Source organism: Panicum virgatum, chromosome 2K, assembly GCF_016808335.1.
Source record: "Panicum virgatum strain AP13 chromosome 2K, P.virgatum_v5, whole genome shotgun sequence".
NCBI classification, from domain to species: Eukaryota; Viridiplantae; Streptophyta; class Magnoliopsida; order Poales; family Poaceae; genus Panicum; species Panicum virgatum.
The window spans coordinates 46884743-46899195 of record NC_053137.1 but is presented as its reverse complement, the minus strand read 5'-3'; the positions used below and the strand labels follow the sequence as shown (position 1 = coordinate 46899195).

The following is a 14453-nucleotide window of genomic DNA, read 5'->3' as shown; positions in this document are numbered from 1 at the left end:
TAATCTCTAATTAGTGGATGATACCGTAGCATCACTGTTGCAAATTATGGATTAAATAGGCTCATTAGATTCGTCTCGCAATTTACAGCCCATCCATGCAAAAAGTTTTGTAAATAGACTTTATTTAGTACTTTATGCATATGTCAAATATTCGATGTGATGATTTTTTTTGTATTTACGGGATTTACGGGTTGTGCAAAGTTTGCCCTATCCAAAACTCCATTCACGTCCGCTGGCCACAGCTAATGATGGCCGAGGTGATGCCGCCCTGTTCGGCTGCTCTTGGGCTGATTTTGGCTGTTTCACCGCAGCTACAGTAACACTGTAGCTACAGTAACGGCACATTGCTCGCTCCCTCGTGTAATCGATCTTATACCGTGTGTAGTTGCTACAGTAACAGCCGCTACAGTATATTTCCTCTCACAAAACCCAGCCGCTACAGTATCAGCCGCGGCAAAACGTCCAGCCGAACAGGGCAATGCGAAGCAAATAGGAGTACCAGAAAATAAAGAGAAAGGGATTCTCTAGAAGGTGCCACTCCACTATCTCTCTAGAAGAAGCCAGCTCAGGAGAGCATGCGGTGCCGTGGTGGTCATTTTCTAATCCACTGTTGCTGCACGCCCAGAAACTCCTATAGGCAATGGCAGAAGCCCCGGAGATTCGGATGGCCAAATTTGCAGGGATCGAGTTTTTTCTTTTTTTTATAATAGCTGGGATCGAGTTCTGTTGATAAATCTGAAGTGCGCAGCTACCTGCTGTGGTCGCCTCAATTTTTATTTCGCCCTTTTTCTGGAGGGCTACTTTTTTCCCATCTGAAAACACAGGCGTTAAAGAATAAAACTGGTTGGCCCCTACCTGCTCTCAGGCTGTACGTTTCTTTCTTGCAAAGAGGGCAACGGCGCACTAATTAGTTCTCGGAAATAAATATACTGTAGTAGTTATTGCAGTGTGACGTGTGAAAGTGAGTAGAAGAAGGAGCATCCTGTGAGATTTTTCTTTTCTGTTGCTGATGAGTGATGACGAGAGGAGAGGATAGGGCTATGTTTGTTTTGGTTTGTGCTAATGAATAGTGCTATTTTGACCATTAATTATGAGTATTAATAAAATCTAATTACAAAATCATTTTCAGGACCCTACGCTAATTCGCGAGACGAATCTAATGTGGCTTTTGACCGTATAATTAGAGGACAGTTACTGTAGCATTACTATAACTAATTATAAATTAATTATTGTCATTAAATTCGTCGCGTAAAGTTGCACCTATCCATAAAAAATTTTGCAAATAAATTTCGTTTAGTGCTTCACGCATATAAGATTTCTTCATAGCGCAAGTTGCGCTAGGAACAACCAAGCAGGACCAGGGAAACCTGAAGCCCAGAACCAGGAGTCCTTTCTCGTTCCCTTTTGAGCTCTCGGAACCTAGGGAGTCCTTGAGCAAGCGAAGCTCTCCGTTTCCTCTCCGTTTCCGGCGAGCAAGGGCGCGATACGAAACAGTTTGGTATGGTTACTCTGATCTGATCCGGGGGCCCCGCGGGGCGTGCGCGGCCGCTGCCCTTCTCGGGCTCGCGGGCGCGCCGCTCCGGCGGGACACGCGGCGCGCGCGCTCCTGGAGCGGCCGCGCCCGGCGGCGGCACGTGGCCGGTGGCGGGGGACAGGCTCGAGGTGGCGGCTGCCGACTGGTCGGGGGCCAGCAGCTACACGTGCCGTCCCGTGGCGTGCCAGCAACCCATGACGTGTACGTGTACGGCGTACATTATACGGGCAAACGCGTGGGAAATACTACCTGCGTACGATGGGGATCGGGGAGAGCGGCGATGGCTCACTTCTGCAGTTCAGCTCGCGGCATGGGTCAACTACTTTGACTGGCTCGGTTGGATTATTAAGTTGGTATAATCGTGCCGGTAGTAACTTTTCCGAAGATGGTATGGTATTCTTCTACGACTCTACCAGTACTATTGACCAGTGTACAGCGACAGCCACAGGAGTAGTAGGTGGCGCCGTGGCGGCGAAAAGTTCACTGTCGTGATGGGCCTCTCTGGACAGGAAACGGGGCCATGTTTAAGCTGGCGGCTCTGTCTCTGGGCTGCAATGATGTACCGATTTTTATGGCCTTTCCATTCCAGTTCTGGCCTTCTGGGTCGTTGAAACACGCAAGGAATTTTTCCTAGAGCAAACCCAAGCTTTTCTTAGGGCTGATCGGGCCCCTCCCACTCCAGATCTTTGTTTTGGGTCTAAATCAGTCCAACAAATAGGCCCATATATGTAATCCAGTCAAATTTATTGCAAAACAAATTTTTTTTTATTTCAAAACATTTTTTTAATTGTTCTAACAATACAAAAAATTTGTTCGGGAACAAATTTTTTTTTCTGGAACAAAAAAAATTAGTTATTGAGTCTTGTGCGATGGTTTGACTCCCAGTAGCCCGAGCGACTCGTAACATTAGGGGCTTTTCTTGGGCCTCTACCATCCTAACTCATCTTCTTAAAGAGGTGGTCATCGAAACAGTGGAAGGAAAGCCGCAATGAACGTCTAGAACAACATGGTGAATCAATCAAATTCTGACAACGCATTCACTCCAGTGTAACTTTATTTCAGGATTGTGGCTAGCTTCATCACGATTCACGACAATATACGCTAAAACATCGTGTAAACAAATTTTCGTCAACCATCTCTCATTTGGCACTCAAAAGGCTCCCTCCCTACTCAGAAGCTAATAATTTGGCCCTTCGCCTATTTCCGCGGCCGCAGATTGTACCTCCGGCCGACCGACGTCGTGATGGAGTTCTCGCCGAACCCCTCCGCCGGCAGCACGGCCTCGTTGCACCGCCGGGGCGCCCGCACCGGCGGCAGCGCGTAGCTCGGGTCCACCTTGCTGTCCACCTCGTCCGCCAGCTCGTCGAAGACCCACGAGTAGTTCATCAGGCTCCCCTCGCTCTCCTCCGTCTCGTACGGCAGCGCCCGCCAGCCGGCGTTCTCCTCCAGCGCCCGGACCTTCTCCACCAGCGTCTGGAGCAGCCGGTGGTTCAGCGCTTCGTAGTCCCTGAAGGATCATCATCATCAAAGTTAAAATCGCAACAACAATTTTGGGTCAGCATGCCACTGAAATTCTGAAGATTCAGAGTGTAATCTAGCAGACAAGCAGAGGGCTGTGTTTGTCACATACCTGTAGGTGAATATCGAGTGAAGGATCTGGACAGTGGCGACGCCGAGGAACAGCATCCTGACCAGGAACACCTTGGACATGACCCAGAACTGCTTGTCGAAGTCGTCGGCGCCGATCTTGATCAGCCCGATCTCCAGCACGAGTGTGATGCATAGACCTGCCGGGGGGCAAACATGTTAGCAAAATGGGCACTCTCACCTGATGTAGAAATTAACTCTGCCTTGTAAATTACAGGGATGGAATCGTACCAAAGTAGAGTTGGCCCCTGATGCTGAACGTTTGCTTTGCACTGGTGAGCATGTAGATGAGGAACACGATGCAGCAGTAGAAGAAGAATGCCTTGATGAAGCGAGACTCAGCAAGGATGGCGTTGTGCAGGATGTACAGTTTGTCCAAAGCAGCAAAAATGTTGGCCTGCTTTGCTCTGAACTCTTCCTGCATGCGAAAATTTTCAGTAAGTACAAGACAGATTGGAAGACTCAAATGCGAAAAAGTTTACTCAGAGAGAGATGGATAGGAACCTGTGCTTCCAGTATAGAGTGCGAGTTTTCGATGAGATGATCATGGGCTTGTCGAAGTTGTTCTTGCCGGGCCAATAACTCATCCTGCTGCCGCTGGCCAATCTGCGCAATTTTCTGAATTGTTTCCCTGCAAATGTTCATTCAATCAGTATCTTCTTTTTGTTTCAGATGTAAATCAAGCACTTGTCCAAGAACAATAGTAAAAAATGAGCAGTACACACAAATACGCTACCTGCTTTCTTCAAGAGCTTGTTCTTGGGAGCTGTGGAGATTATTCAATCCTTCCATGGCCCGGCTCTGACCATCAATTAACTGCTTCTGATTCTCCAGTGACTTGCCAACCACACTCCCAATATCATCAGCCTGGCTCTGCAAATCTTTCATCTTTGATGACATTGAATCACCAACACTTTTTATTTCTCTTTGAATGTACCTAGTCTCCTCTTTCAGTCTATCCATCTCATCGCCAAGGCTTTGATATGACTCCTCGACACGTGCCATACCAGCGTCAATCTTCTCCCTCATCTCTGCCTGCCCTTCTTTCAGGTCAACCTGAGCGGCAGCGATCTCCTTGGACTGCTCAAAGACGGCCTTCGAGTGAGCCAGCGTGTCATTGATCTGTTCCTCGACGTTCTTAGACGTCTCTGCCAGATGGTCCGTTTGTTTCTCAATCGATGATAGCATGTCCCGGATTTTGCTGGAATCATTGATAATTTGGTCTGACCTCTCCTCGATCACCTCAAGCTTCTCCTCAGCAGATTTGGATCTCCTTGTTAGGTCATTGATGAGCCTCTCTGTATTGTGCTTGAACGCTTCAGCCCTGAACAAATCAACCAGACCATCAAATTTGTTACTGAAAATATCTGATCAGCAATTGAAAATTAGGAGGAAAAAAAAACTTACTGCAACTGGTGGCACAGAGTGTTGGTCTCGAGAAAAAATTCAAGGAACACCTTTCCCTCGGATTCACTAAGTGGCTTGCGGCAATGGACCATCTTGGAGCCCTCGGCGCAGAACGGGAAGGGCGGCCGCCCCGAGTCCTCCTGGAAGCAGCTGCTGAGGTGCCACGCTAGGCGCGACTGCTTCTCCTTATCCGCCATGATTTCACCGCAGCTGGAAAAGAGCTTCCGGTACGCCTCCTGCCAGCAGTTCCTCGGCCCGGCAAGCTTGTTCCGCGCATTCTCCAGCAACTTCAGCCCTCGTGGGTCGTTGGCTCCATCCATGGAGAAGTCAGCCACTGCTTCCTCTAGCTCCATCACCATGGCGTGCTGATTAGCTGTCGCCGATGAGCCCGACGAGAAGGAGGAGAAGATGTTCCATGAGAACCCATTGGTCCTCAGAGGGCACACCCATAAGCAGATCAAAATCAATAGCACGGACCACGCGTTTCTTGTCATGATTAAACCGGTAACTGAACTTGGCACTGGCAACAAGTGATCTTGAATTCTTGATCGTGGAAGGTCAAGATCTGGGGCTAATAATCGCAGTCCCTGCCATGAACGAACAAGGGAAGCATCAAAATCCAATTCATCGGACACAGATTCTTATAGCCATTTATACTCTGAATTAAAGAACTAAACCCAAACGTATGATCACATCAAGAGTTTTTTTTTTGGTTATCAATTACTAATTCAGACGAAAAATGCAACGCAAATCGATGCTAGTAACAACCTAAAGCTATTGGCCGCAACAAGAATCCAAGAACAAGCAAGGCAATGGCGGCGCAACTGAGTGCTTGCTAACTCGGGCCCTGCGGCGTCAATGCCTTCCTGTTAAGTAGTCGCGGTCACAGCTGCGTTTCTTCTCCGGCAAGGCAAGCGCGAGAGAGGGGAAATATCATAAAGAATAAAAATGTTTCCAAGTAAAACAGAGTCGGTTTGGACTTTTGACACCACAGGTGAAAGAGACAACCACTCACGCTAAAATGGAGTGATGGACAAGGTAGTGCAATCGATGCCGACGAGTTCGTCAGGCTTTGTAGGATCTCCTGCCGTTTTACTGGGCAGGTGCCGTTCCCAGCAAGGAAGCTCTCTAGTTAAGCAGCCAGTTGATCGCGGTTAAGTCGGCGCTAGTGTAAGGCGGTGGCGACGGCTTACGCCGCAAGGCTCGGAGATCGCGCAGGCCCCAGCAAGTGGGCCGGGACCAGCCTCGTAAGGGAGGGAGTCGAAATAATTCGCCTACGGGCTCACGTCAGCCAGACACATGTCACATTGGACATCAGGCAGGAGTTCAGTAAGGATTTGAAGGTATGAGCAATGGAACGATCAGAGCATGAACCACTGCCAACATTTCAAGATTCAAAGTGAATTCGTTCGAGAGAAGAAGAAAAAAAATACTCAAAGGGAACTCGGCCGAATGAAATGGAACTGTATCACGAAAACTGGCTTGGCTGATGATGCCACAATGCAGTGGATGGATGTTTCAGAGAACGAACTAACGAAAGAAACTTCGCAAAATTCAGTAGCCTAGAGAAAAGGGAGAAGGGACTTGGAGGAATCAAGAAACTCACCGGTTTCGTTGCGGATCGCGGCGCGGGTCCCTCTCGTCGATTGTTGGGGCGTGGTTGAGTGGCAAAAAGATCGCGGTGAAAAAGACGCGCTGGTTCACACGAAGGATCACCCCACCTCCCTTCGGTGGGAAACGCTCGAACAGCCGGAGCCCGGAGGTGAAGAGGCATCCGTTCAGGGGTCGGTTCGCTGCGTGTTTCTGTTTACATCGGGTTCCAAATTTGGTCGCTCGTAAGTGCTCGTTAAGTGGATGCATAAATATAGACCAAACTAGTTCTGCTACGGTTCCACACGGGCAGATATGTCACAATTTTATGACCAAATGCAAAAGTTACCGTACTAGCCGGTTCACATTCCTCCCTCTTAATTATTATTATTATTATTATTATTATTATTATTATTATTATTATTATTATTATTATTATTATTATTATTATTATTATTATTATTATTATTATTATTATTATTATTATACTCCTTGGATGTTGATCCAATGACTCAGATAGGAGTTTTCATAATTTGCACGGAGAAGTTGGTTTGCACCTGATACGTTCCCAATTATGATAGCTAGTTTTTCAAACAAAAATAAAGGAACCACTAGAAAAACAATGCAGAGGAGCTCAAACCAATTGAAGATAATTCAGAGATATGACCATGATGATATATAATCTGCATATGGTACATTATTATATGATAAAAATGTCCCGGCTGTAATCTGCATATGGTACCATGTTTAATGGCAATTTCACCTCAATAGAATAGCGTGGACACGTATGAGTAGTTTGGAGCCCCAACTGACAATCTACATACACAACCATACGGGAGAGACGTACAAGGCTACAAGCAGGGGCTAATTCATTTCCTTCACTATTGTCTATTCACAACAGGGTATTTGTATAACCCATCACCATGCTCAGGCTAAACATGTGTTATTGACGCCAAGCAAACCATGCAACAATCCGTGTGGGCCTCATGCCGCGACAACAGGGTAGGATGCACAAGTAGCAACACCTGCAACATTTGGAGCCAGGTTAATATCGAAGGGCATCACACTCTGAAGACCACGATCTCTGCTTTTTTGTAGTGAGGATATGGAAGAGTATATGGATTGTGGAATACTTACCGCACATGTTCTTGCCCATTTCCATCTTGAAGTAACCCTCGTCACCCCAGTCAGCGCCCCATGAGTTTTTGATGAGCCAGTAGGGGACACCATTTTCAACACCATAGCCAACAGCCAGAACAGCATGGTTCACATCCTAATAATGACAAAAGAATTCATAATTTCAGACCATAATTACTGGATAACCAGAAGTCTAACATTATTGGTTACGAGCAACTGAAAGACAAACTATACATAAGCAAATCAAATGGTAACTTAGGTTGATGACACAAGGATATTGTAACTAACCATAGGAGTAGTTCCACAGTGATCACTAGTGTAAACTCCGCTCTTGTACAGCCTGAAACCACTGATCACCTCAAAGGCAACGCTAACAGGGCGAACCAGACCAACAGCATCCTTCAGTTCATCCTCAGCACCCTTACCACAACAACAGAAATAAGTATAAACTATTGTTGATAACACTCAATTGAATTTAAAGTGAGGCTAGGTTCTCCTCACCAGGGTGATGTTAACTGAGTCCAAAACTTTGACTCCAACATTTGAAGCCTTGAAATGGCAGAGTCCATTTACACCCTTGTAAGGGTAAGATTCCTCAGTGTCAAGGCCACCAATGTATTTGATGTATTCAAAGGCCTGGGACGGAAGGCCTCCGTTGCATCCGAAATTGTTGTATGCGCCAGCACAGTCAACAAGTTGTTGCTCAGAAAGAGAGATGGGCTTACCAGTTGCCTGGGTGTATGCAGCCTCAAGTGCACCAGTAGTGCTGCCAGAATAAGCATCAAAGGAATTTAATATTTTGTCTGCACAAACCCCTTTTCCTACTTTCAGAAAACATGCTAAGATGGGCAATTCTATGCACAACAGATAAGAAAAGTGCATAAAGAACATGCAATAGGAAATGTAAGAATGGCTGATGATAACTCGACCTGCGGAGGGTAAGACAGCCCCCACGCATTTGCTAAGAGAAGACCTTCTCACGCAGGTCGAGAAAACCCCTAAATGCTTAAGAAGTTTCTCTTGTTTTGTAACTGCAACATGACCATCGAAAAATGTCACCAAAAGCTAGCAAAATAAATTGGCCATTGTGGAATCTCCTTGCAATATTGTTTTTTTTTTGGAGTTTAGAAGTAGACACTATAGTGCCTCAACATTTTATGAATTTTTTCCTACATAAGTTTCTTTTTGCCTCTTTGTTTGTGAGGCATATATCTGATAAAACGATTGTAGGCTAGTTCAGGATTAATGTATAAGTGCTAACACACACTTTGTTGGGACAGATTCTTTTTCACCACGAAGCTGTGGTCCAATATCATTTATCATTAACTACTGTTTGGAACTGGATGTCAGTAAGAAAATCCAATGGCAAAAATGATATTTATTCAGCTTCCGAAGTAGCAGAAGGGAAATACAGACCACAGTCAATCACAAAAAATCCAAAATACAAATTAACTCTATGAATAAAAACTTTATGTATTCATCTAGACCTCCAGCCTGAATTTGTTGTCACATAAATTGAACAAAGGAGGAATCAGACAAAGTAGCCTTGGAAGTTTACAGTGCTCTGGCACTAAGAGTATGATGTGGTAGCATTAAAATTAAAATAAAAAGAATATGATGCGACTATTTATCTCTAGAGTGACTTTGATTATCCATATATCACTTTGCATCGACCAGATTTGTATTGTGATTTGCTTATTTTTGTCTGGCCTAAAAGGAGAGTATAGACACAAAAATGTTGGAAAGCACAAAATTAGAGTGGTAATGACTTAACTTTTCACTACGAATACTCTCTCAAGGATATCATCCATGAACACAAACTTTTACAAGAGATCAGAGTGGGACCTTTCTTTAATTTGTAAAAGTATTCGAATCAACTGGCATTTCGAACTTGCATTGCAGCAAATTAATTTTCCTTACACATTAATTCATTATTTTTCCGTGTAATTTATTAGCAAAGTTTTCCATGGAACTCTGCACTTGCACTATAGGATAGTACTGTATAACATTTTTTTTTGCGAAAAGATAGTACTGTATAACATAACTTCATAATGCATTAAAAATATTAATTAAAACTATTATTTACAAGTGAATTTAGTTGGCAGGAAACATGAACAGTTACAACTATTTTTTAAGAAAAGGAAACATGAACAGTTACAAAAATGATATTTGGTTGACTACTGGAATAGATCCGAAAGCAAATCGCAGCCCAACAGTAAAGGTTCGTTGGTTGGTTGATCCAATTATTTAATTGCTTGCTTGTCTCATGAGTGCAATTGTTTAATCCCCATGCTGAACATTTTTAATAATCTCTTATTCCAAAATATATATTTTACATAGGCTCGTGATTGTTTCTGTGACGAAAGATCCGAACTGCTAATCTTGGAAGCTAGCAATAATCAGCTTCACCAACAAATATATCTATCACTACTCATCCTGACCAGTGACCACACCTAAATTAGTTTTAAATTCTTTACTTTATGAGAATGGTTTGAAAGTGCCCCACTCTCATTACTTTTGGGACCATGATCGATTTAAAGGCCATGAGGCCCATGCAAACAATTTGGATCCAGACTCCAATTGGTACTTCCTGTTGGATATCATAGGCACCTTTACTGGGAAAAAGTAAGCATACACCAAACACAACTATCACTGATAAAATTCCCATATATTATTACTTTTTATTGTGTTTGGGAAGAAGGTACAGCAGTAATGACAGACTCTCCCCTCCAGCTTTGTCTAAGCATGATACCAAATGAAAGAATGGGAAAGAGGATGCTGTTTTTCAGTAGTTACCTGAAGGTCCAGCAGGATCCACAGTGGCCCTGGTTTTTCACTGGGCTCACGATCCCATCCTCCCTCCAGTCTTTCTGCAACATCGAGAACAACATCACTCACAGAGAAATGATCAAAATTTACAGCTTCGAACACTAATTGAAGTTGTTTAATATTTTATCTACCTCACATGGCTCAGATCTAACAACACAACACCTTACAAACTACAATGACCACTACCTTACATGTATGATGCATGACTGAAATGCTGCACTAACATCCTTCAAAATAATTAATAACAAGTGACAAGTATGAAGTCTACTTTTCCACCCCATTCCGGTACAATAGTAGTAGTTACTTAACCGCTAAACAGTGTTGCAGTTGGAAACACAAGACAGCTGTAGGCAAGTTCAGCTGCCATGGATAGAAAAAGGGGTCATCTGAGCAGAAGTAACTGCATACCAGAAACTCCCTTGTAAAGCCTAAACAAACTGAACCCAGGCAGCATGAAAGGAATGGGCAAATACAGTACAGCAGCCAATCGCAAGCTTCATACCAGAAACTCCCTTGTAAAGCCTAAACAAACTGAACCCAGGCAGGTCCTGTCTCCCATAGTCCCATGTGACTCATGCTGTTACAAATCACAGTACTGACGTGGCTGCCACCTACTCGCCCCGCCCGTTTGGGAGCAAACCGCAACGTTACGATAGAGGATTTTCTGTGACGGGCAGTTCCGGTAACTTACCGTCTCCGGGAGCGCGGCGGCGGCGCGCATCCGGTGGTTGCCGGCGAGCGTGGCGGAGCAGTTCTGCGCGGCGCCGAGCCGGGTCGCGCGGAACTCCTCCCAGCTCATGTCCGCAAAGCCTGCAAGGCAGCCACGGGTGAGAAACGTGAGAGAGTCCGGGACGCGCTGGAGCGCGCGTTGAAGATTGGGACGACGGGGACGGAGGCGGTCAAGGAGGCCATACGGTTGATGCCGAGGCGGTAGGGGAGGCCCTTCCGGTTCGTGGAGCGGACGAGCTCGAGGCTCTCGGAGAAGATCCGGAACCGCTTGTGGACCTCCGCCACGCTCTCGTAGCTCTTGCCGTACCTGCATCACGCGGCGGCGGCGGCGGCGGGTCGAATCGCGGGGTCAGGTCAGGGAGAATCGCAGCGAGAGAGCGGACGGCGGGGGGGCCGGGCCGGGCCGGGCCGTTGCCCGTTGGATTGAATGACCGGGGTGCCTCACCTGACGGCGTAGCGCGCGAAGCGGAGGGCGTCGCGGGTGCGGCCGAGCGCGGCGAGGACGGTGGAGTCGAGCGCGGAGGCCACGCGGTCGGTGACGGGGCGGATCGGGTTGGACTCGGCGAAGCCGGGCTCGGCCGCGGCGGCGGTGGCCGCGAGGGCGAGGACGGCGAGGACGTGCAGGCGGCGGTGGGCCATCTCGCCGGCGGAATGGGCAAATATTTTACTGGGCCTGGTGAGAGGCCGCCGAGGCTCAGAGACAGAGAGGCACTGGACGGGCTGGCGGGCGCGATCACGTTTGGGTGTCTGGTCTTTTATACACCTTTGTGTCCCATCATTTTGGGATAACTAGCAAGGTGAAGTGTCCCGCACGAATAGCGCGCATTTATTCTCCTATCTTCGGTCCATCAATTTTATGCATATATACACCTATGGCCCTGTTTAGTTCCTTTTTGCAAAAACGCAAAAAGGTGTAAACTCTCAATTTGAAGTACTAAATGAAGTCTATTTATAAAATTTTTTGCACAGATGGGTTATAAATCGCGAGACGAATCTAATGATGCTAATTAACCCATGATTAAGCAATAATTAGCGGATGGTTACTGTAGCATCACTGTTGCAAATCATGGATTAAGTAGGCTCATTAGATTCGTCTCGTGATTTACAACCCAACCATGCAAAAAGTTTTGTAAATAGACTTCATTTAGTATTTCAAATTAGTAAGATTCCTTTTCACTTTAATGCGTTTACGGCTTTTTTGCGTTTACGGGGTGGGAACTTCATTGTCGTATAGCTGCTGCATCTTTTCTCATCATGTACTACTACGATTTACTATTAGCAAAGTACAATCCTCTCATTTATGCTTACCATCCTCTATATCCGTCATCACTATCTCGGAATCATTCGTATTTACTTTTTTCTTTATTTTCTTTTACTCGTAGTGTTCCATATATGAGTTAATGATATTCAACTATGCTTCTCCATCATTGTTCTAATAATTTTTTAGGTTGTTGGCACACTCTCTAAATTGCACAGTGATGATCTGTTTGGTTCGACTTTATCTCCTTCTAAATTTGCTTTATGCTCTGTTTGGATGTAGATATTGGAGGCTTTGGCATTGAATTGAGTTTAATACCAAATCCAACTAGTATTGAAAATGGACTATAATACCAAAACTGTTGTTTTGGATGTCGATGGAATTGCCCGGTTGCATTCAAGGTGCTAGCAAATACTAATTCACGTTTGGATGACATACCAAGGAATTTATTTCACTGTGAGCTCCACGACGAGGTGAAGGGAGGGGCGCAGGCCGGGGCCTCGTCGTCGCCGGCGGAAGGGAGCGGCGTGGGCCGGGACCTCGCCGGCGTAGGTTAGGCGCAGGGGAGCGGCACGGCCCGAGGCCTTGCCGGCGTAGGAGAGGAGCTCGTGGACTTGCCGCCGGAGCCCAGAGGAGGGGGGGGTGCAGGGGTGCGCGGCCCGGGGCCTCACCGGTGGAGGGGCGCAGGGGAGAGGTGTGGCCCCGCCCGGGGCCTCGCCGACGGAGGGGCGCGTAGGGAGCAGCGTGGTCCGGAGCCTCGCCGGTGGAGGGAGGCGCAGGACCTCGGTGGCGACGGAGGGGAGCGGCGCGGCCCAGGGCCTCGCCGGCGCGCGGAGAGGAGCTGGAGCGGCGCAGGACCTCGGTGGCGGAGAGGAGCAGCCATGGTTGGACCTCACCGGCGGAGAAGGCTGCACAGGGGAGAGGGGAGCGATGCAAGAGAAACGGGGAGAGGCATCGATTCTTTGCAATACGGAGGGGAGGGGCTCGGTATTGAGGGAGGGGTTGCGGCAGTAGGGGGAATACCGCTTGGTATTGTGGTCAATTTCCATTTCCAATTCCTAGGTCATCCAAACAATCGGTATTCAGTAGATCCAATTCCAATTTCGAATTCCAAGCTTCAATATCTACATCCAAACAGGGTGTTAGTTTTGACTTTAGTGGTGAAATCAATATTTTTGTGGAGCTAAAATTGTCTATTAAAAAAATATTTGCCAAAGCAGCTTCTTAGTGGTAATGTGGAATTCTGATAACACTTTAGAAGTTAAGAGGAAGGAGAAGCCAATGAAGATATTTTATTTCTCTTCTACATTGTAAGCCATTCCGGGATTTCATTTGGCGTTCTCGTGTGAGGCCGTTTTACGTATTTGGTATAACTTTACAAAAAACTGTTGGGAAAGATACCCTTATACTTAATGTACTGTGTGGAACTTTACCAAAAGTTTGTTTCCTTTCTAATTTACTTCTTAATCACTATACAAATAAAATTATATATTTTTATATTTTATAATTCTTGAATTTATCTATTTTTAATCATATTTGATATGGACTCTTTGGTCAACTACTAATTTTCTTATCATTTAATTTTGAATTTAGTTATTTACTAATTGTAACTATTTTTTAATCAAGTACTAATTTTTTCTATTTCTATAAACATAAATTTAGATTTTTACTAATTTTATTTGATATGGATGATCAATTGCTATTTTTCTTATTTTTTTAAATTCCGAATTTAGTTCCTTACCTATTGTATTTGTCGTGGACTCTTTGTTCATATTATTTTTTTAATTTTTAATTTTGCATTTATATTTTTATGAGTTGTACTCGATATGGACTATGTTGTTAGATGTTCATAAAATCTATTGATGTATATTCTTTATTTTTATTAATTAACGTGTTATTTTTAAACTTTCCCGACGAACATGGTAGTTTCTTTTAACGTTCTTTTAATAATATAATAGATCTGTCTACGTTAACCTACTCTTCTAAATAACTTGTGTTGAAATCTACATAATTAATGAGCAGCTTTATTCTCGAATTTGGGTGCCTTTGTTTATGTCCCAACAGCTAGGAGGATCTGATCATCACATAAAATCAAATATACATGGGTAGAGCACCAAAAAATTCGTAGTAAACAAGTCCATTTCTATCAAAAACCAAGTGAAATTTGTGCTTTGTGCGTTCCCAAAACGAAGCTTGAATCTAAGATCCTATTTAGCATATCAGTGTATCTTCGGTCTTGGAATCTTTCTCCATCGCACGTCCGGGGCAAAATGGAACCTGGGGGGCCCCTGAAGTGAACCAAAAAACTAAATTAACCGTGAC

At 45.3% G+C, this 14453-nt stretch overlaps 2 protein-coding genes across 4 annotated transcripts; both read right to left on the bottom strand.

Moving 5' to 3' along the window:
- Positions 1-2548: 2548 nt before the first annotated feature.
- LOC120680150 (protein GAMETE EXPRESSED 1-like) lies at positions 2549-6239 on the bottom strand. Of its 3 annotated transcripts, none has more exons than XM_039961778.1 (7): positions 6195-6239; positions 4589-5175; positions 3918-4505; positions 3686-3812; positions 3413-3599; positions 3165-3321; positions 2549-3041 (listed from the first exon to the last, which is right to left on the bottom strand). In XM_039961778.1, exons 2-7 carry the CDS (start codon positions 5080-5082, stop codon positions 2732-2734), a joined length of 1863 nt encoding a protein of 620 aa, XP_039817712.1. In that variant the 5' UTR covers positions 5083-5175; positions 6195-6239; the 3' UTR covers positions 2549-2731. The 3 variants fall into 3 exon arrangements, with proteins under 3 accessions (XP_039817712.1, XP_039817720.1, XP_039817705.1); XM_039961786.1 differs by lacking the exon at positions 6195-6239 and adding an exon at positions 5604-5704; XM_039961771.1 differs by lacking the exon at positions 6195-6239 and adding an exon at positions 5357-5501.
- A 582-nt stretch (positions 6240-6821) lies between these two features.
- On the bottom strand, positions 6822-11662 carry LOC120680138 (cysteine proteinase 2). The gene is made up of 8 exons (XM_039961761.1): positions 11319-11662; positions 11059-11180; positions 10836-10954; positions 10112-10185; positions 7817-8081; positions 7604-7735; positions 7316-7451; positions 6822-7203 (listed from the first exon to the last, which is right to left on the bottom strand). Exons 1-8 carry the CDS (start codon positions 11510-11512, stop codon positions 7163-7165), a joined length of 1083 nt encoding a protein of 360 aa, XP_039817695.1. The 5' UTR covers positions 11513-11662; the 3' UTR covers positions 6822-7162.
- Positions 11663-14453: the final 2791 nt, after the last annotated feature.

Coding starts and splice junctions, on each gene's coding strand:
- LOC120680150 (XM_039961778.1), bottom strand. CDS start 5,082: ATGACAAGAAACGCGTGGTCCGTGCTATTGATTTTGATCTGCTTATGG. Junction 3,600..3,685: donor ACTCTATACTGGAAGCACAG/GTTCCTATCCAT, acceptor TTTCGCATGCAG/GAAGAGTTCAGAGCAAAGCA. Junction 3,042..3,164: donor CACTCGATATTCACCTACAG/GTATGTGACAAA, acceptor ATGATCCTTCAG/GGACTACGAAGCGCTGAACC.
- LOC120680138 (XM_039961761.1), bottom strand. CDS start 11,512: ATGGCCCACCGCCGCCTGCACGTCCTCGCCGTCCTCGCCCTCGCGGCC. Junction 10,955..11,058: donor CTACCGCCTCGGCATCAACC/GTATGGCCTCCT, acceptor GCTGCCTTGCAG/GCTTTGCGGACATGAGCTGG. Junction 7,452..7,603: donor ACTGTGGAACTACTCCTATG/GTTAGTTACAAT, acceptor TGTCATTATTAG/GATGTGAACCATGCTGTTCT.